This window comes from Microchirus variegatus (assembly GCF_963457635.1).
Source record: "Microchirus variegatus genome assembly, chromosome: 2".
Taxonomy (NCBI): Eukaryota; Metazoa; Chordata; class Actinopteri; order Pleuronectiformes; family Soleidae; genus Microchirus; species Microchirus variegatus.
Genome location: NC_139803.1, coordinates 19822876 through 19846319, shown reverse-complemented (window position 1 = coordinate 19846319; position 23444 = coordinate 19822876). Strand labels below are relative to the sequence as shown.

Genomic DNA, 23444 nt, shown 5'->3' with positions numbered 1-23444 from the left:
TCTTGCACACTTTCTGTAAATCATATACATTTTATTTAACTTCTCAACTATCACTGACTGTGTTTGTCACCTACATGATATATTTAAATGAAATTTCTTTTTCAAACGACCAATGATTGATAAAGGAAAATCAACATTTACAGGGGTGCCCACACTTTTGCATACCACTGTATATATATATATATATATATATATATATATATATATATATATATATATATATTAGGGCTGTCAAAATAACACAGGATGATTAATTTGTGGAATTAACGCATAAATATTTTTTAACGCATTAACGAACTTTCTCACTTTCATCTCGCTACAGGTAGACGTGCAGTTTATGAACAGGCAAGGCAGGCAACTGCTTGGGGCCCCGAGCTGATAGGGGGGCACCCGACACTCGGAGCCTAAATGCATCAGTGAGCAGCAGCATCCCCGTCCCCCTTAAAATGACATCTCAGTAGGAAACCCCCCTAAAGGGGCCCCACGTCACCTCACGTTAACCTGTGTGAAGTCATCGTTCTGCAAGTTGTACATGAAGCTGAAGGAAAATGAAGAGGAGTTATCAATCAGGTCGTTAGAAGAGGAAGAAAAAAAGAGGATGAAGAATAAAGGAAGAAAGACACACAGTTGTAAGTGGCGCTGCTGGCGCAGATAATGATATCATAACATTAACAGTCATTGTCTAACTAACGGGGACACAGACAGCAGCTAACATTAGCGTCAGAATGCTAGCTGACGCTAACACTAACTAGTAGTAGCAGTGCTTTAAAGGTGCTGATGAGGAATTTCCTGCTGTGGTTTAGTAAGAAAACTAACTGCTATACTTTATATTCAGTTTATACTGTGAATTATTTACAGTGCAATGTATAAAACATTTAAAAAAACATTTTTTTTTAAAGTTATTTACAGTATTTTCTTTTTTCTATTTATTTATATTGTCTTAAAATGTGGGTTCTTTACAATGTAATGTTTATTTTTTACTAAGTTTGTATAGGTTTTAACAAGTTATTTACAGTATTGTATTGTTCTTTACATTTATATTTTCACATACTGTATCTCTCCATTCCTACAACAATATAAAGAGAACATTTAATTTAATTTTTCTGGCATATTTACGAATGCTAATTAATCGTGATTAATCCACAGCGACCCTGTGATTAATCTGATTAAAATTTGTAATCTTTTGACAGCCCTAATGTATATATATATATAACCTTCAGGTTAGTGAACGACCCCCTACCTACTGAGCCACTGCCTCAAAAACAACAAAACAAAATAATGCGGATTCTTCCTCATGACACTTTTAAATATTGTGACTCCACTTGACACAGCTAGATCATTCATAATTTTGCTGACTATGTCCTACAAGTGGGGTATGTGGAATTTGTTTGGCTTTGTTATCTTAATCTGACAAAGATACAATGACATTATGCTTCCTTACAAGTATGCTGAGTACGTCTAGGTGCAGAGCAACAAAAAGATTTTCCATTTCCTTTGTGTGTGTGTTAAAGTGCATCTCCAGTGATGAACTGTTAGGGCCAATTAAATGCAGAAGAAGGGGTGAATGGATTCAGATTCTTTAAGAGGTCTTTATGGAGTTTTGCAATTCCTCACAGCTTAATTAATCACAGCAAAGGTCTGTATGTGTGTGTGTGCATAAAGAGATTTAAAGTTGGCATTTGCTTCTCTTCATCCATGTGAATTAATGTGTGTGTATGTGGGTGTGCTACAAAATATATATATATACATCTGTGAGTATATGTCTGATAAATGCACAGGGAGGCCAGAGACCATTGATCTGATGGGGGTCTTTCCCTCACAGCTACCTCATCTCCACCAGAGCTGCAAAGTAGTTTTCTTACAAGCAGAAAAAAGCTGGAAGAAGAGAGAAGACACAATGGAAATGTAGATGAGATTATGGGGCATGGAGAACAAGAGGAAGAATAAGGGGGAATAAGTTCCTAATTTAAATTCATGACAAACAACTGGGGCTTAAAGCCCTCTGCCCTCATAAAAACCTCTGCTGTAGAAGTTGCCTTTGGTCATGTTTGTGTATCAACATAACTCTCAAAATAAAAGTTGGAATTAGACAAAAAAAAATTAGGGAATGTTGGTTGTGGCACAATTAATAAATTATTATAGTGTTTTGACACTATAACTGGAAACAGAGTGGCCTTGATGGAAGTTTGTGCTCTGTGTAGTTCATAAAATTTCCTGTCTTGTGATCCATGAGTGCTCTGAGGGATGACTTGGTATTGTACTACACTGAACAAAAATATAAAAACAGCACTTTTCTTTTTGCTCCCATTTTTCAAGAGCTGAACTCAAAGATCTAAAACATTTTCTACATAAAAAAATCATAATTTCTCTCAAATGTTCACAAATCTGTCTTAATCTGAGTTAGTGAGCACAGGTGTTGACAGACTCTTCAGAGCAGAGCGCACTTTTCATTGTTTTCACTCCGTGGTTTCAATCTTTGTGTAGAAGACGCTTAAGCGCTGCAATTAAGGGAAGAACAGATGCATCAGATGAGATAATCTCTTTAGTTAACTGCTCGAAGAGAGATAATGTTTTCTGGTGTGAAGTGAATGACGCGGGGAGTTCATAAGATTTGCTTTTGCGCAGAGACTTTCCAGCATTTAATAGGGGCTGTTCCACAGTTTACTCGCTGTGATTCAACTACCGAATTATCTAAATATAATGTATTTATTGACAAGAACAATGTAACTGTAATAATGACATATTTGAGATTGTGACTAGGGGGGGCAAGTAAAGTTATAATGCACTGGGGGAAACCCTGGGCAGGTGTTTGTGAGGAGATGCACGGGTGGTGCCACTAATGAGCAGTCCCCGGAACATTTCCCCAGACAAATGTTCCTTCTCCTCAAGATGACAGCATTTCCGCGATATTGCCCCCATCTGCACAAATCACGCAAGTCATTTTTCATATTCATTACGGATTTCGCTGAGAGGTGAGGAGTTTGCATGTCTGACAGAGGGTGTTGGGTGTTGTCCAGTATGGACAGCAGTTTGTCCAGGGTCCTTCTCTCTGCCACAGTCAAAAGAGAGTCCAGCACTGTGTCCACCATAGAAAAGGACGCTGTCCACCACAGACTGGTAAAACATCCGCAGCAGTTTTTTTTACAGATGTTGAAGGACCCCAGTGAGTTCCTGGGCCATGTGGTCAGTGGCAGGGGCATAACGACCGATCCAACTAAAGTAGCTGCTGTACGAGACTGGCCAATTCCTGCTAACATCAACCAGCTGCGGAGTTTCCTGGGTCTGGCGTCTTACTACAGCTCTTTCATCCAGAGCTTTGCCACCATTGCCAGCCCACTCCACTGTCTGACAGACAAGGGGCAACCATTCAACTGGGACGACTCCTGTGCCACAGCTTTCAACAGGTTCAAGACAGCACTCACTGTAGCTTCAGTCTTGGCTTTCCCAGATGCCCAACGTTCCTTCACGCTGGACATCGACGCCAGCAACGTGGGAGTTGGAGCTGTCCTGTCACAGCAGGGGGTAGGTGGAGAGCGGGTTTTGGCCTACTTCAGTCGTGCAATGAGCTGGGCAGAAAGAAACTACTGTGTGACCCGCCGCGAATTGCTGGCGGTGGTTCCAGCAGTACGGAACTTCCGACCATTCCTATACGGCAGGCACTTCCGACCGTTCCTATACGGCAACCACTTCCTCATCCGCACGGACCATGCCTCCCTAACCTGGTTACTGAACTTCAAGCAGCCGGAGGGGCAGGTCGCTAGATTTCTGCATATAACTATATTCATAAATGTTGCTCTTCATTTACGTCAACAGTTTAATGGCCATTCTAAGGAAATTCCTCAAACACATACATGGATTAACAGTCCTCCCACCAACTCAGTGAAAAGGACTTCTTGCATTGATCAAGTGGGCGGGCGTGGACACTGGGTTTCTGCATGATGACAGTGTTGCAGAAACATACACCTCAGCAGAGTCTTTTCTGCCTCAGTCCTATGTGGATTTTGTGAGGGAAGTCTGTCGACAAATAGCTGGTTGTTATTGTTATTTGCTCGGCAATATATCTCATTTCCTTTGTACATACACTGTAAATAAAAGCGCTTCGTTTTACATAATTATTGCGTTTCCTTGTTTGAGTTGTTCATTTTCAGAATTTATGTGAGAATTTATGTATAAATAACTGGGCCTGAAATGAGCTTCCCGTTTTTAAAAGACAAGCCACTGATCTATAATTACAGTAGTAAATAACTCTCTCCCAGTAACCTCACTGTGGAGGCACAAGAAAATGTAAATGTTCAACTAGCAAGAGTAAAATAATTAGGCAAATAATTATCACTTCTTTTGGTTTCAGGGTTGGGCCCACAACAAAAATAATCTGGGAAATGTACAGTGTCGTGTGGTGAGTGGGAAGTGGGAGGTTTTGTCAGGTGTAAATGAAGTTGTGATGAAAGAAGAGTTAAACAGCTGCTGACAGTCTGCTGGTAGATGTGTGTATCTACATCCACAATGTCTTCTCATTTACAGTTTCCTGTCTACACATGCCACCATAAGACTTTCTCATTCTCCCATGTTCTCACTGTCTGTTCATACATTGTCTCTGGGAGACTGGGGGGGCATCTTCAGTGTGATGGGCACCACTAGACTCAAAGAAGACAGTTGGAGATCAGAATGCCAAAGAACTGAGGCCAACCTACAAATTCATAATGATCAGTGCTATTCATGTGCATAATGTAATGTTGAGCAGTATTACCAAATATACATATCACAGCATTTTTTATACATTTCAACGGTTTCATGGTATGCAACGGTATTTTTTATATGCATGAGCATTAGTGAGTGCTCCAATAAGAGAGCACAGCTGAGAGAGTGCGAGTGTGTGTTTGTATTGCTTGAGTGGTCGAGCAAAAGAGAGGGAGTGGCACAGCCGAGGGTGTGGGTCTGTTAACATAACTACATACAGTCTTGGTACTCCCATACATGTTTTCTGCTAAGGTGGTGGAGTAACTTGATCATTCCTGCAATTACTACCACAGTTACTTCTTCAGCTAAGCCTGAAGCTTGTGTGGTGCTGCAGTGAATAAGCTCCACTGTCAAACAATGTTTTGCTGTTTTGCTCCACACTCCATTTTTCATATATCGGTATATATTCAGGGGAAGCTGAGGGAGGGAAGCCCAATTTTTCAAAAATACTACTGCTATTCTAGTAATAAGCAGGCTTTTAGCCAGCAGGGTGTCCGGGCGTCCTGGGGACGCCCAGTACTGAAAATGATAAGAAATTAGACGCCCTACTTTTAGGCAGGACGACCAGTCCCAAAAATGTGGGTTAGTCCGACAATTACCAGGGAAATGTCTAAAATCTTAATATTTAACACAGTAGTCTGGTCCTCGACTGGCATCATGCTGTCGCTGTATTTTAGTCCAAAGACTGTGACACAGTTTAAAAAAAACCAAAAACGATTTAAATCGAAGGGCCCATGGTTGGTGTAGTTGTTAGCACTCTTGCATTTGCAGCAAGAAGACCTGGGTTTCTGGGTTCGAGCCCCATTTGGAACAACTTCGGCTATCGCCGAATGTCAGCTGAGATGGGCACAGCACCCCCCGCGACCCTCCAGTGGAGGATAAAACGGTAGATAATGGATGGATGTAAAAAAAGAAAATGGAACACAGCATAAATGAAGGATTTTTTTCTCTCGCCTAAAAAATATTGCATTTTAAAGCAAATATCACCTTTAAAATATGCAGCTGATGCTGCTGAAATGAAGCAGAGTGAACATTACAGAGGTTTTAGTAAAGAGATGTCTAGGCGTCTATTTTGGCACAATGTGGCACCATCTGTGCCATTTGAGATTTATTAGGTACCAAATTAATACATTTGTCACTACAGGTCTAAAAAGACCTTGTTTTGAAAAAAGAAAAAGTATGATAACTCGATGTAAATCGATGCTCCCTGTGCGGTGCGTAATAACAACTCTGTGACTCTGCAGCGTCTTCAGTTACGCAGCGCCATAGCTCTGGCTTACCTTGATCAATTAGGGTGATTGACAGTTCGTTTTAAACCTCTGAACCGGTAGAATCAAATGCATGTGAATCACTTCATTAGCGAATCAAAAGGACATAAATACCTATGATGTATTTGTGCGGACATTCGCCTTTCTCTAATCAGAACGATCTAACGTCGCTCTGTAATGATAAATCAGACCGGGATTTGTCCCCAAAGCATGCTGGAAAGTGTAGTTCTTCATTAGAAGTGGTTTTGTTCCGGTGGAAATAACTTGTTTTGATAAACAGCAAAGGTAAGACAAATTCTGCTTGTATTTCTTGAAAGTCAGTTGTTGTTTTGCTTTTATTGTGGGGCTGGATCCGTGAATCTTGGTCGTAGAGTGATAAAAATGGTACCGCTGGAATCTGTGGGTTCTCCGCTGTCTAGTCGACACGTTTTCTTTGTTTACATAATCACGCTGGCGCTCCGGTGCCACTTTTCAATGTGTGCGCTGTATCGTTTTTTTCCGCTCCTGCTGGTTTGATCCGTAGGTGTTTTAACTGTGTTTCGTGAACATAAGAGGTTTATATGAGCTTTTAGCTGAGTTTCTGACCTAACTTTGGGTATGCAGCATGTCTGTGTTTGTTAAAGTTAGATATGGTTTTATGATGCTTTTGTCGCTGCGTCTGACGCTGCCCCAACCGTGAAGAAGAGGTTAACTGTTGTGGGTGGAGCTGGCCTCACTTTTTTTTTTTTTTTAACTCCATGAAATCTGACATTTTTGGTTGCAACAACCCACAAAAACCTGGAGGGACTGATTAATAACCTCCGACTAGATTGATTTTCTTTAACTTATGTTAACTTAATATGGTAAATGGTCTGATATTTACATGGCACTTTTGTATTATTGATGCTTTACACTACACTTTTGCCACTAAACAATACACCCATTCACTCAAATGTGCTGTATGAATGTGCCCAGGGAACTAGTGTAGCTGGGGATCAAACCCACAACCTAGAGCAGCCCTTAATAGCAAAAGATGTCAGCAAGTTGACTCTTGGTCAGGTTTAACATGTGTAGGTGTGTGTCAGTACTTACTACTTATAGGTCTCTGAGCGAACATATTCAAAAACATGTGACACACCCAGTTGGAACTGGTCTGCAATGGGAGTTACCCAAGGATTATTCTCTGCTTTAAACACCTGTTTAGGACCAGTCAGATCCAGGTTACCTGTAAACAAATAGACACACAGACAAATACTGAATTGAAATGATCAGATTTATCTGAATTTTAGTAGATATTCTGTGATAAGGCTCATGTATAAGTTGTCATGTCAGTGTGGTCAACTCATGTTCATTAAAATTGTGTGCTGGTGGCAATATGGAAAATTTTCCATTTGAATCAGAGAAGATAAATCAAAATGATGATTTGCCAAGTTGGTGTTACATGTCATGGTGCTTCTGTTATGTCAGGTTTGGGCATAAAGGTGGGGTTGTGGGCAGGCTGAATTATTTCTCAACATAGAATTAGGTTTAGGTTAGGCATTTAATAGTGATGATTAAGTTTAGGTAAGGGGCCAGGTGATGCAATATATCTATGTTTCCTCACTAAGAGTACTGTACAAGAATGTAAGTGTGTGTGTGTGTGTGTGGTCAGTACCAAGTTCAGGGGGCAGGACGGTCAGTCTATTGCCCTGAATGTGAAGCTCTTTGAGTTGAGCCAACTCTCCAATCTCCTTAGGCAATGAGATGAGGTCATTGTCCCTCAGACTCAACTGGACAGCAGGAGAAAAAAAAGGAGGAAAAAAAAGCAAAAAGTAACATACTCATTTCAAACACAATCTGATCAAATCAAACATTGAAAGAGTGACATCATTAATTTGACACAGGTAATCTTTTTCCACTTTAAAAAAAATTAAATAATAATAATTAAACTGATCTTAAAATCTATTACCACAATAAAAAATGCAGGGTTCGTACAGAGCCTTGAAAGTCTTGAAAATGCTTGATTTTAAATATAGTGTTTTCATGGTTTGAAATGTGCTTGAAATGTGAGCACTGTGCTGGAAAATGTTGGATTTACTCTATATTGACTAGTGTTGTAATTACAAAAAAAACATCTTCTGGAAATTAAAATAAAATTAAGGCGTATTTTTTTTCTCTCAGCCGTCTCGTATGAGTGTTGCTCCCCATGTTATCTTTCCTGAAGTGCACACCCCCACCTGGTGATTGCTTCAGGAATTATCCAGAACCACTTCGCTGCTCACATGGACCTATCGCTCCTCATACCACCATGCCATTTTGCCGTTTCAATGCCAACTGGCTTGAAAATGATAAATATAAAATTTGGTTGCGACAAGGCCCAAATGACCGACAGGCATACTGTACAGTCTGCAAAAAGGACATCGAGCTGTATATAATGGGGGAATCAGCACTTAAGTCATGCCAAAGGTCAGTTATTTGAGATAAAGTTTTGGTTCATCTCATATCGGACTGTTCATTCATGGTTGCCTTTGTAAGTTACAGCAAATTCTATGTTGTGTGTTATTGACTTGTCGATACAAAGAAATAGCATGCTAAATTGACGCTCAGAACCGTTAGCAATTAGCAGGTCAGCTAGTTTTCATTCAGTCACTGCATCAAATGCATGTTGTTAGCTAGATAGCTTCAGCTCGGGGGTTACTTTAAAGTCTCACGCACTGAGCGTGGCAGTCTCGCTTTTCGGTCTTTTGTCACGCACTCCTGCCACACATTGTATTTCTCACGCTGAAAAAAATGATAATATGAAAGTTATCTGGTGCGCCGCAATGCTATGGAACCGGGAGGAAAGTGCTCACTTTAGTTGATCCAAAAGGATAAACCTCACCTCTCTGTACTTTTCATCACACAAACTGGAACACAGATACTATTTTGTGAGCTACACTGCTACACAGAATACATAAAAAAAAACTGGACATAACAACCTCTTAACATTTGAAATGAAATAACTTTAAAAAAATGTATAGGAAGGGGGGTGGCTTATTCTGTTATAATTTCTTGTCCTTCCACTTGTATAGTCATATTTCCTTCATCTGTTTTTGATGTTGTTTCTATTCTCTTTGAAATAATGAAACATTTTTTGAATTGCAGTTGCAGTAAATACCGTTTCATTGTTGCATATAGTCCATTTTAGTCAGGAAGCTCCTTTTAGTTGTAATGTTTAATTTTTAGATTTTATATCCTGTCCATGCATATGTCGTTGCATTTGTCTGTTTCAAATATGTAAGCCCCCCACAAACTGTAAACTAGCAACCTAGCACTATTGGGAGTTTGCTCATACATGAGCTCCTATTTAAAATAGTTATTATAGGCATATATATATATATTATTTTTTACTTGCGATTATCAGTCGGATAAAAAGGTCTGTGCAAAGGCTGTATTTGCCTTTATTCTTGAATGTTTCCTAAAAATGTACCGTGTGTGAGAGAGAAATAATTTATTAATACGCAAGTACTGCCTACATTTAGAGCTATTGATTGAGTATGGCATAGGTATAGTCATGTTCTTATTAACTTGATGGTAATTATGCTCCTGTGAACTAAACTGATAAAGGTCTGTTGAGGGCCATACTCTCTAATTTGCTTCTTTTAACAAGATTTGCTTTGTTTCCCCTTTTTTCAGGCAGGAATCATCAAGACCATTTGTGCATTGTTTGCATGCAAAGTACATTAAATGTACATGTTTATTAGTAAAGATTCAATGAAATTAATCTTATGAATGGCAAATAAACACAATAGCTTTGTTCCCTTGCTATTTGAATTGGGTTGTCATTTCTGGGAAAGAGCAACAGTTAAACATAAATGAATGTATACTGGAAGGATTATTTGTCATATATATGTGTAACTATATATATAGTTTATTTAAAGCTTCGAGTTCCTTGAAAAAGTTGAGAATTTATCTTGAAAGTGCTGGAAACGTGCTTGAATTTTAAAATCTTAAAAAGCTGTACGAACCCTGAATATGTGACTTAAAAATTAAAACATTTCTTGCCCTGTCAACATAAAAGTTATATATTAATATAAACATAATAAAATCTTTTTTATTAAACATCATTTGCCCTCATGATAAACAAGAGACAGATTTGGCTCATTCCCTAAATTACCTTGACATTAACTTACTATTTGCAACTTGGTCAACTTCACGATGTCAGCAGGCAGGACCTCGAAGTCATTGTCACTCAGATAGAGAGCTCGAAGTGTAGCTGAAAGACAAGCTTCCCCATTAGTGTGTGTGTGTGTGTGAGACTGAACTGGAGTCTGGTCAATACCAAGAGTCAAGCCCCATTAATAATACTGCCTCACAAACTGGATAGAATCAATCTTCACAGACCTTCTGCTTGTCTGGCAAGGCCACCGTCTGACAGCAAGACAGCATTTGTCAATGTGCAGTGGGAAAAAGAGGGTCAGCCTCCTCTAAACAACTCTATATTATTAAGTACTTCACAAAGAGGTAAGGAAGTTGTCCAATGTAATCCTTATTTTATGGATCCAAAAAGATGCTTCTGCTGTAGAGTCCAATTCATCTTTTAATGCAAAATCCATTGTACACGGTGCATGACTAATGTAGCCTGATGTCTGCCACCTCTTCCACTGTTTCGTTATCGTCAGGTCATCCACAGCTATTCATTATTATATGATTTAATATTTTATGTTTTAATGTTATTATTTTAACATTAAAATAATTATTTAGGAGCATTTATAGCTAAATTAAGTTGTTTTTCTTGTTAGCAACTTAATTTTGGGACAAAGAATGTTGCTGTCTGGAATAAGCATACATTCAGAATGGTTTGTCCAAATGCAGTTTTTGACTTTGTGCAGTTAAAACCTGTGCTGTCTACTGAAAAAAAAGAAGCTTAAATAAGAATGCTTCCGACATCGTATTAAATATTCAAATAAATGTACTCATTTCCTGTTTGCATTTTGAAGCAACTGTCTATTTTTGGTTGTTTTTTGAAAATGATTATGGTTCGAGCACGAGGTGTGTAGAACCCTATTGAAACTGAAGGAGTGTTTCTAATTATTAGGGTTCCAGCACGACTGTGCAAGAACCCTACTGAAAGTGAGAGAGTTATTCTTCTTATTACTATTATTAGGGTTTGAGCACTATTGAAACTGAAGGAGTTATTAGGGCCCAAGCACAACTGTGCTAGGGCCAATGGCTCCTGGCACGAAGTGCGAGGAACCTATTGTTCCTGTTAAGAATATTATAATTTTTTCCTCTCACATTGGGCTCAATTTTGAGGGGGTTAACGTGCATAAAAACTCTTGATATTTAACCCGTGCCTAGCCCCAGGGCTCGACAGCGCCCCAGGAAGTCGGGATATGATCAGACAAAAGTAGTGCAATCTGGACGAAATTTGGTGAGTGCGTTAGGCATCGTCCAAATTTTCTTGAGGAAAGGGTCCGATCTAGACTAAACTTGCGATGATTGATGATGGGTCATTGCTGAAAACGCCTATGCCAAAACGGTCAAGTTTGAAAACATCGCCTCCTGGTGGTGACAGAAAATGTACCAAAAACACGTTTATTTACGATTTCGGGAATAACTTTTACAGAGATTAGCGTACCCAACTCAAAATTGGTGAAAACTCTAAAAACACATGGTCGAGGATGCGTGTTGAATATGATAACATATTGTTTAACGGTGTTCAAACGGCCAGAGTGCATAGTCGGAATAAATGTCGCATGCTGTATGAGATGGGGGCCAAAGTTGGCAAACATTCTGATATTGAACGGAACTTATAACTTTGTGCTGGAAGGTCCGATCCGAGCCAAACTTGCTATGGTTCATGATCGATAGTTGCTAAATACGACAATAAAAAAACGGTCAAATTGGAAAACAGCGCCCCTGGTGGTGACAGAATTATAACCAAAAATAAAGTATATTTATAATCATAACTTTGCGAATCCTGTTCCGATATGAACCAAACTTCCTTGGATTGATGATAGTACAACACTGAAGACGTCTATATTTAATTTTGGAAACAGCGCCCCCTGGTGACAACAGACAGAATTACATTTCGTATTTGAACAAACTTGTCGTAGAGCTTTTGTACTATCCCCTTCAAACTTGGTGAGGTCACTGTGGACCAGTTGAGGATCTAAAGTTTTTGAAGGTTTTTTCAAATACGTACGAGATAGGGGGCGACAAATTTGGGAAAAATTCTGATTTGTCAAAACAGAAAACGAAACTCTTATAACTTCGCGATGGAAGGTCCAATGTCCTTCCTTGGATTGATGCACTGGAGGTCTATTTGAATATATTAAATTTCTAAAACAGCGCCGGGCAGACTATGCTATTTACTGTGCAACAACAAAAACAAACTTATCACTTTGCAAACCCTGTTCCAATCCTTGGATTGATGACAGTCCGACTCTATTGAAGTCTATATGAAAATGTTCATTTTAAAAAACAGCGCCCCTTAATTGCTGGAGTTAACATTACATTTCACACTTCTGTATGCTGCTATAACAGGGATTGTTGTATCCACCTAATATGTGATATGTGAGACCACAAACTGCCCTGAACATGTCGGCAAAAGACGACCTCCAGACAGGAAGTGGAACTGCCGAAACAGGAAGTGGAAAATAACTTTGCCGTACATTGCCTGATCTCCACGCAACAGGATATATCAGTCAAGGGAACTTCCCTCAACACGTTAATGGACACGTCTTTGACCCAACAGGAAGTCAGCCATTTTAAACAGGAAATATCCTCTAACTTTACCGTACATTGACTAATCTGCATGGAACTTGATATGTGAGACCAGGGACCTATCCTGAACATGCAAAAGATGACCTCCCAACAGAAAATGTAACGCACTAAACAGGAAGTAAAACATTACTTTGCCTCCACAGCACAACATCCGCACGGCGCTGATAATAACTACAATCACAAACAGTGAATGAACAAGAGACGAGCTCAAGTGTCGAGGTTGGCGCGCATCAAGTTGTGGGCAGCTCATGGACAATTGCAAGGGAAACTGAGCTTGTACCCAGAGGGTTATCAGTTTGAATCAGGTCAAGGAGCTGGCCCCCATCTCAGTCAAAATGAAATAAATAAATAAAAACAGAAATAAATAAATATACCCCTGAAATAAATAAATATGGCTATGGAATAAATAAATAAGCTTCCTTTTCAGGGAACTTTTATTTCCAAACATCACATTTATTTATTTCAGGAAACATTTGTTTCTAAGCGTTACATTTATTTATTTCCGCACACTTTTGGCATGTTTAGTAGAGCTGGTGTGTTTCCACCAGCTCTACTCACCTCGCCTTGGGACAGCATGGTTAAGTCGCGTTTCCACTTGGACTTCTTTAGTACCTTCTCTGGCGAGGTTCCAAGCGCACTGATTTGGTACTATGCGCGACTTCGCCAGACTGCTGGCGAATGATTGGCCAGAGTGCCGTCACAGAAACATCCGACACAAGACTAACGCCGAACAGTGCCAAACTGTAGATCATTTAAAACTACTTAACGATCCTAAACACGTGGGTTAATCTCCTACCCAACTACCAGTCTAAAATCTCAATATTTAACAGAGTAGTCTGGTGTATTTAGGGACAGCACCACTGATCGCAGCCGACGAGCTGCATAAACCATGCCACTATGTGTGACCATGTCAGATGGAGTCTGTGCTCCTGAGACGTCCAATACAAGGATCAAGTTGAACAGTGCCGAACTGTAGATCAGTTAAAAAAGACTTAATAATCCAAAAAAACGTGGGTTAATCGTCAACAATTACAGAGAAATATCTTAAATTGCAGTATTTAACAGAGGAGTCTGGTCACACTGCCGTATTTCAGTCCAGAGACTGTGCACCAGTCATGGAGGACGTACTGATTTTTTATTTTTTTTTAATTAACTGATTGTAGTGATTCAGTTGTAGTTGCAGTTGCTGAAAACAACTGCTTTACAAGTCACTAGTCACTCGCGTGTGCGTGTCGCTTTTAAAAACAATGTGCACAAAAAAAACATGGACGCTATCTCTCTCTCTACCAACGGTGAAAATAAATTGCTTTTAGCCACTTAACAAAAGGCTTACTTCATAAAATGCTCACCTGTTTGAATGTACAATATTTCTTGCTATACGACAGGCTTTTCCGATCAAGGTTATTTCGCTTTGTTAACAGCTCACTTCCTGAACTTAAGTACATAAAAACCTTGTGATTTTACATCATATAGGAGTTGATTGTCTCCATTAGTAAGTTCAAATATATGATTTGAAACTTCAGTCATTTAAATTATTTATTCTGATTTACCTAATTCACAGAAACTTATCAAATTTGGCATTTGAAGGTCAGCAGCCTGTGTCCTTGCTAAAAATACAGACTTTCTGTATAGACATTGGTACAGGTAAGTGAGGGGTTTACAAACTTAAGTTTCATGTCATAAAAGTCTGTCTGACTGTGAGATAAACCAGCAAATATAGTGTTACAAAGATTAGGGATGGGGCCGACCCGATCCAGTATCTGTATCGGGTTCCGATACAGACGTAATTGACGGCGCTGAAATTTCCGATCCAACTATAGAGATTTCTGATCGATCCGTCTGTGTGTGTGTCTGCTGAAAAGGCTCCTCAAGTGATTCACTGACTGCTCTGCTAGCTGGCTGCAAAAGGTGGAATGGTTTCCTGAACTGAGGAGTGTCTCAATGAGACGTGGAGTAATGATGCATGACTCCACTCAGGAAATCAATTCCACAGTTTACAGCCAGCTAGCAGGAGAGCATGATTGACCAGGAGTTAACCAGGAAGTTCAGTTCTGCAACCTGCTCTCTTCAGCCGACATAATCACAGCCGTCACCATTTAAAAAAAACGCCTGCTCGCTGAGGAGAACAGTACTTACAGCGACATAAAAACAATGAAAATCACACTTTAATAATATTAAAGCAAACAGAGCATCCATATCAGAATAGTATAGGTATCGGTAGATATCCAAATTCAGAGATCGGATAGGATCGGAAGTGATAAAAAGTGGATCGGTGCATCCCTAACAAAGATATTGTGTCGATTTATTTAGATGTTAGGTGAAATTAGGTATTAGCGTGTGTTTGTGTGTGTGTGTGTGTGTATACTCACTGAGGTAAAAGAAATTCCCTGGCAGAGAGCTCTGATTCAGGTTATTGTAGGTAAGGTCCAACACTTCCAGAGCTGGCAATGAACCAAATCCTCTGGGTAAGCTGCTCAAACGGTTCATACTGTGCACACACACATGCAAAACATAAATAACATAATTACAAACACAAACCACCAGTGTAAAAATACTTTTGTAATGATATTGTGCTGTTGGCAGCCCCGTGGTTGGTGTAGTGGTTGGCACTTTTGCCTTTGCAGCAAAAAGAGCCAGAGGGTTCGCGACCAGGCAGATCAAGGGCCTTTCTGCATGGAGTTTGCATGCTGCATGTGTGCACATGGTTTTTCTGCAGTTTCCTCTCACAGTTCAAAAACATGTGAAATGGGGATTAGGTAAATTGGATACTCTAAATTGACCATGGTTATGAGTGTGAGAGTGAATGGTTGTTTGTCTCTATGTGTGGCCCTGTGATGGACTGGCAACCTGTCCAAGGTTGCCAGTCCATCACAGGAGGCTGAAGCCGTAGAAGATGAGTGAGTAAGTGTGCTATTTGCATTTTAAATACTATTAGACACATCTATTCAGCTATCCATGATGGCAGCAGGATGTTTGGAGCTAATGCAAGTGCAAGAAATAAGAACCAAAACAAATTCTATTTTTTTATTTTTTTTGGTTTTGCTCTTTGGAATTAGTGATAAATGAAAAGAAAGTGAGCAGTAAATCCTTCTGTTTTCAGACTGCAAAATGATCAAAAAGGTAATGCTGATGTTAAATAAAAAATAAAAAAAAACCTCTGCAACTTGTTTACTTCTGATAAAAACATTAAAAACACACATGACTCAAACCAGCAACAGAGTAATTTCCATAATCTATAAATCTGTAAATGGCACACATCATGATTCAATATGCACAGAATAAGCAGACGAGGCACACAGACAGAAGCAAATCATTAATTTACCAGGGCTGCAAACTCTCACACGCAAATGACACTTCACACGCACTCATGGAACATTTAAAAACACTGGACGGATGCCTGATCAAGAACAATATGTTCAATTGTCAATGTTTATGCACTCTGCAAATGCACTTTGGGACACAACATATAATTGCAATCAAATGTTTTGCCTTTGTGTTTATGTTTAAAATGCTTGCTGATTTCTGTAAAATTTTTTGGGTTATTGTGAGTTTCTGCTCACTCCCCAATCGGTGATCAGTTGTGTATTTCATGTTTAATACATACAATTTGAAATCTGGAAGACTCCGATGCATCTGATAACATTAAAATTGCGCCTGTTAACCTCTTCTTCCCTGACCCTCTTTTTGGAGTCCCTGCTCGAAAATGACATGCTTGGTAGACGGCAGTAGGTGGCGCCACATGCCAAAACATGATTTCAAAACATAAACATGATTTGCAGTCTGCAAAATATTTTTTTTAATGTGAATATTTTGGCTGAACTGTTGTTGTTGGTGAGTTCAGTATGTTATATGAACATTATTCTTGAGTCTGAGTAATTGCAATGAGACATATTAGGAGGATTTTATGGCCAGTTGCTTTAGATTTATTACATAATGCACCTTTAAAACATGCAGTAGGGGCTTAAAAACATATGGAGGTCATGTAACAACATGTGGACAAGTCTGATACTGCTGAAATGAAGCAGAGTGAAATTACAGAGGTTTTAGTAAAGAGATGTCTAGGCGTTCTCTCTTTTGGCACGGTTTGGCACCATCTGTGCCATTTGAGATTTCTTAGGTAGCAAATTATTAAAAACCCATTTAATTTTATTTATATGTCACTACAGGTCGAAAAAAGAACTTGTTTTGAAAAAGAAAAAAAAAGTATGATAACTCGCTGTAAATCGATGCTCCCTGTGCGGTGCGTAATAACAACTCTGTGACTCTGAATCGTCTTCAGTTACGCAGTGCCATAGCTCTGGCTTACCTTTGTCAATTAGGGTGATTGACAGTTCGTTTAAACCTCTAAACCAAATGTGTGTGAATCACTTCATTATCGAGTCAAAAGGACATAAATGCATAGGACACATTTGCGTGGACATTCGCCCTTCTCTAATCAGAGCTATCTGTCGCTCTGTAATGATCAATCAGACCGGGATTTGTTCCCAAAGCATGCTGGAAAGTGTAGTTCTTCAGGAAAGTGTAGTTCTTCAGGTCTTGATTAGAACTTTTGTTCTAGTGGAAATTTTGATAAACAGCAAAGGTAAGACAACATTTCCGCTTGTATTTCTTGAAAATCAGTTGTTGTTTTGCTCTTATTTTGGGGCTGGATCCGTGAGTCTTGGTCGTAGAGTGATAAAAATGGTACCGCTGGAAACTGTGGGTTCTTCGCTGTCCAGTCGACACGTTTTCTTTGTTTACATAATCACGCTGACATTCCGGTGCCGCTTTTCAATGTGTGCACTGTAACGTTTTTTGTAAACGTTATTCGTTACTCCGTTATTCACTGTTACGGAGTTTATGACCTTTCTTTGGGTATGCAGCATGTCTGCGTTTGTTAAAGTTAGATATGGTTTTATGATGCTTCTGTTGGTACCTGGAGCAACCGTGAACCATATAATCTGATCAAATCAGCCTAAAATCAGAAGGTAGCTATTGTTGTTGGAAAGGCCAGATCAGGACTACAATGTATTATTCTCTAGTGTGGAACAGGCTTAACTGGTTTCCAACTATCTTAGATTGTCTGACATTTTATTAATGTAATTATTGATATCCCCTGATGTGAAACTTTTCTATTGTGATCATGGCTTATAACCATGTAGGTATTTCTTTTTAATCCTTTTTGGTTTTTAGTGAGATGTATCTGAGTATATCAGCAGCTGTACAGTACCCGATCTGTGTGCATTTACATCAAACACGTGTCACACAAACAGATAAAACCATCCTGAGTACAGATACATCTGTGGGAATTGTTTGACTCAAAGTCAAAAGTCAAAGTCGCTAAAAGAAAGGCAGAGTGCACAAACCATTACTGGGAGAGAGGGGCTTATTGTGTGTGGAAGGTCAGCTCCACTATGGTATCCATATAAATGAACACATATTTATGGTGTTCGTTCTTCATAATAATCACAAACTCTTGCATGTATGTCACTGTAGCTGCAGGAAAAATGTTATTTTGAAATACTGTGGTGATTATGTATGCCTTATTTTGAAGTTTCAGCACCTTATAGAGCCACCTCTCTGACTTCTAAGGAAGCTTGAATGTTTGCTGTCTGCACTTTTTCACATTACACAAATACATCCCAATGCATGCATGAAAACCAGCTTTATATAACATTTCAGAGCATTAGTGCATAGTTTGAACATGAGGCCCAAAGAGACTATGTCAGGTTTTGTCTCTGGTTCACACTGAGACACTAAGGGCCTGATTTACTAAGATTTCAAATAGAGAGCGCTAAATTGCTTGCGCGAGCAGAAAGACTGCGCCTGTTACTGGATTACGTTTTGCGGGTGAACTACTAAGATTGCGACCGCAATTGACTACAGGCGCAGAAGTGGTTAGGACCACCCTATCTAAATGAGGATTTTGCGCTAGTGTTGTCAACATGGAAAAAGAGCAGAGTCAACTGAAGCGCAGAATGAAATTCGAAGCCACTGAACAGAAAGCACAGCTGACGTTCTGCGATGAGCATATAACTGGGATCAAGGCATATGACGTCCTTGTTCCACGGGTCCATAGGAACCTTTTATATTATTATTATTTTAATCCTGCGTCTGTATTTTGGACAGCTCCATCATTACCTGACGTATCAAACAAAGAAAACTATGGACTATGGATATTGCCGTAAAAAAAAAGAAAAGAAGGTGCTGCGCTCTCCCCCTGACTCACCTGCAGCTCACCGACAGCTGCCAGGGAGCGCTCTGCTGTTTCTCTCAAGACTACACATGAGTCTAATTTCAATGGATGTGTGACTTTTTTGTCAATAAGTAAATAAGTAAATAAAGCGGATAATCACAACGGCTTTTTAGTCCCAGTCCGTCCCTGGTTTCATCAGTGTTCATTCAGTCGGGGTGAGTTTCCATTACGCGTGCCAACAGCCTTTGATCTGATGTCAGAGGCGACTGGACAATCAATATAGATGATATATCTATAGCTGATTCAGATAGTTACATTAAATAGTGATTGTTGTGATTATTTATTGCATTTAAACATGCCTGGAACTGGAAGGGTTAGGGTTAGGGTAACCTGCTGTGAGGTTTTGGTGACATTTACGCACTGTGCCACCTGCGCTTCGCCGTGCACCGAGAGTAGACCAGGTTACAGCTGGACCTGTTAAGGTAAAGCGGGGTTCCCCGTTCCTCCGGTCTTAACCGGGGAACATAGGTACGACCCCTCCTTGAACCACAAACTGCAGACCAAGGTAAGCCCATACCAGTACAAACGCGCATTTCTCCTATGGATATCTATATTTAAAGGTCCCATTTTATACCCTATTAACCCAAGTTAAACTAGGTCCTGGTGCCCTAATGAACATGTCTGTGTCATGCTTTAGTCAAAATATCATAAGGATGAAGCACAAAAGCAGTTTAATAACCCTGCCAAAACAGCCTTTTTCAGAACGCTCGGTTTTGTGCCTGGTCATTTACATGTGAATGAGACCCAGGTAAACACACATCCACTGCTTCCAGGGGAGTGTCGATCTAACTTACTATCCACAGCCATACTGTCGCCACTTATCACCTATTGTCATGCACCGTCGTCACAACCCCCGCTCCATATACCCCATAGTAATGTCCGTTTACCCGTTGTTACTGAGGTGGCGTGTATGTAAATTCCGATGCTAGAAAAAGACCTTGAACGCACCAGTGTTACTGCGGCTCCGACTGACGTGTGTGGATCAACAACACGAGGAGAGAACGTGGAAACACCACAGAAAGGCAGCCTTTGGTAGAGAAGAAATGTAGGACAACATCTACATCTTTCTGCAGTGCTTTCAAACGCGTGCTCCTCATATAACCGATCCACACACGCCACTCGCTAACCGCAGGCACGTAACTGGTGCGTTCAAGGTGTCCCTCCAGCATAGGAATTTACACACACGATCAACAACAAAGGGCTTGTGAAGCTTGTGAACATTTTTTTCAAGTTCTCTGAGGCTAGAAGTTTGTGAAAAACACTGTGCTCCGCTATGCAGCCACTCTCCCTCCTTGCCTGCACTCACGTATTTCGCAGGGACAAGGGGGAGCTACGGTGGAGCTGTGAAGTACTCTGCCTGGTGGGGTGCCAACATTCACGGTGAAATGTCCGCACTGTCGTCACTTGGTCGGGAGGTGTAAACATCGCATGTTTTATCGCCTATACTTACACAAAGTGGAACCACTAAAACATGACTGAGTCTTGTTTTTTCACATTTTGGGGACTGGTATGGCCCACTGAGTCCCAAATATAAGTACTAAAAGATTAAAAAGTTGATTTTGCACAATAGGGGACCTTTAATGCGAGAGGGAGGTCTGGGCGTCCCTTCTCAGATTGCTGCCCCGGCGACCCGGCCCCGGATAAGCGGTAGAAAATGGATGGATGAATGTAACATTGTATTTTAATCTAATTTTGTTGTTATGGCTGGGACTGTGTGTACTTACAAAACTAAAGTCAAGGCATTGCAATTCTAGAGGGTGCCCCTCATCTGGTGCGGGCCTTTTTTTACTCCGCACCGCCCCTGCTGACTCTGCTCCTCTCTCTCCTGCATTGTGCGCAGCTCCAAGCGCCCTCTCGTGTCCAATGCTGAATGGATAATTTCTCTATGCGCAGTTTTATCCACACATCCATATATGACACATACGTAATGATCTTTATGACGAGGATCGAGTACAGTCGCAATGAATTACAGGGGATCCGAGTAGATCTTTGTAAAACGTGTTGACAGATTCTCGCTTTAGCGCTGTAATTAAGGGAATAACAGATGCATCGGATGATCTGATCTCTTAGTTAACTGCTCAAAGAGAGAGAGAGAAGAGAGTTCTGTTGTGGGGAGTTCATAATCTGTGCTGCGCTGCAGCCAAGTTTCGCTTTTGCGCAAAGAGACTTTCCAGCATTTAATAGGTGCTGTTCTACCGTGTACTCACATCTTGTTGGAATCATTTTATTGGCATTCCAAACTGATCTTGGTCAGACTCTAAGTGGGTGTAGACAGGCACGTGTTGGCCGCAGTTTTTGCATGTGTCATCACAACATTGTTTCGGTGGTTACCGGGGGAAATGGGAGGAAAAAATAGGGCATCTTTAGGGTGTGCTGCCTAAACGTAGGCCGTCTAATTTCTTATTATTTTCAGTACCGGACGTCATGATTGCTAAAAGCCTGGTGTGGAAGAGCAGTGAATCTAATGGCCGCAATAGAGCTTGGCAAATGCTAAATACAACAGTCAGTCAGTAGGGTGGGATGAAATAAATACTGCTGCTGCGTCTGACATTTTTCTATAGAAATACAGCATTGGCTTGAGAATGCATGCCACAAAGTTTAGAGAGTGTGCTAGTCCCACCTCTCTCTCAGTCATTCTGTCAATGCAGTGTCTTAAGGAGAATAGCTACACAAACCTGAGTATGTGTGTGTATGTATTAAGTGTTTGTGTGTGTATGTATATGTGTGAGAGAGACATACCCTAGGTTGAGGTGCTTCAGCTTTTGAAGGCTGCTCATCTGAGTAGGCAGCTCTTCAATTTGGTTGTTGAACATGTTTAAAACTTCAAGGTTCTTCAGCTCAGAGATGTTAGCAGGCACCACTGGACAACACATTTACAGAGGAGAGAAATAGCAAGCATATCAGACACCCAATTCTCAAAGAGGTTCATCACTTTTCATTATTACACACAGTGTGGTGTTGGCATTCATCAACAGCCTCTGTTCCTGACAATCTGCTAACCATCAAAAGCTTTTGTAAAGGGATAGTTTCCTCAAAGTGAGCTGTGCGAAACAAAGATGCATGCCCTTACAGAAAAGAAGGCTACAAATAGTAACACAAGTAAAAACAGACATTAGCACTTAAAAAAGGCTTAGGTACAATTGTGCTGATAAGTTCACATACCCTCACGTCCCTCGTTGTGGCAGAATGCAGGACGTTGGTCAGGGTCTCCAAGGGGCTCAGGTGTATCATTGTTAGCAGAGAGGGACATTGCGCTTGGTTGCGATGTTTCATGCTTTCTGTGGTTCCGCTCTGCAGAGCGCCTCTTAAGAACTCCATTGAAAAGCTCAATTGCATTGCTATTCTACTTGTTACACTACATATCTATAGTTCTACATTGTTGATTTCAAATCCTATTTGAGCTCTGCTTATCCAGATTGATCCAATCTGATGTTTCTTTGAAAAACTGTCTCAAGAGCAAGGTGGATTACGTGCCCTGGGCCCGGTTTTTCAAAAGGCTTAATCTTTTTTTTTTTTTGCTATCCATGATCATATGATCATCTTAGTTTTGAGACAGTTATTCAAAGCAACATGGGATTGGATCAATCTGATCTGGATATAAACTTTTCAAGATCACCAAATCTGGATAACCAGAGCTCAAATAGGGAGAGTGGTCTATATAGAGACCTCCAAATCCATCAACCAGATGGCATAATATTAGAAGACAGTGCCTACCCACTCATACCATGGCTTTTCTGACAGCAAATACACAGGTCATTGCAGAGCAAGATGTGCAATTGAGCGTTTAATTGGTGTTCTTAAGAGGCACTTTGCATGCCTTAACTACCTGAGAGCGGAACCACAGAAAGCATGCAACATAACCCTTGCCTGTATTATCCTGCACAACATCGCTACCAAGTGCAATGTCCCTCTCTGTGCTGATAATGATGCATCTGAGCCCCTTGGAGACCCTGACCAACCTCCTGCATTCTGCCAGAACGAGCAAATATTACAGGACCTGCAACAAGAGACGCAATGGTTAGACATTATTTCTGATTTGAATTTGTTTTGGATTTAAAAAACCAGTGATGCCATTGGAATTGCTTTGTTATTCTGTTTTATCACTGCATGCATCACTAAAAAATAATAAAAAAACAAAAATAATTGTTCAAATGTTATATTTGTATTAAAATATTTTTGATTGTAATTAATGAACAGTGACAGAATTAAATATACTATTTGTGGTCAATATTGACAGCTGTTTGGGGGATTATTTTATGAGGCCAAACTCTAATCAATGTAGCCTGAAAACCTTATGAGTGAATAGGATTTATTGTAGGGTATACTGCATGATCCAAATGATTATACAATTTTAAAGTTTCATTACATTTTGGGCTTGAAATCAATGTTGAATCCACCCTTCTGATGGGATCACTTTAATCCAGATTTTTTGGGGATCAAAGTGATCCCAATCCTAGTACAAAATTCAGAAAATCCCA

The 23444-nt window shown here is 40.1% G+C and overlaps 1 protein-coding gene across 1 annotated transcript in view; it reads right to left on the bottom strand.

Moving 5' to 3' along the window:
• The window catches only part of rsu1 (Ras suppressor protein 1), a 47775-nt gene that overhangs the window by 18238 nt on the left and 6093 nt on the right, over positions 1 to 23444 (bottom strand). Inside the window, exons 4-8 of the mRNA XM_083910478.1 lie at positions 21706 to 21826; positions 15101 to 15219; positions 10136 to 10218; positions 7639 to 7753; positions 7077 to 7209 (exon numbers count right to left, since the gene is read on the bottom strand). Of these exons, the coding sequence (XP_083766604.1) occupies positions 7077 to 7209; positions 7639 to 7753; positions 10136 to 10218; positions 15101 to 15219; positions 21706 to 21826 (571 nt within the window). The remainder of the gene's footprint in view (positions 1 to 7076; positions 7210 to 7638; positions 7754 to 10135; positions 10219 to 15100; positions 15220 to 21705; positions 21827 to 23444) is intronic.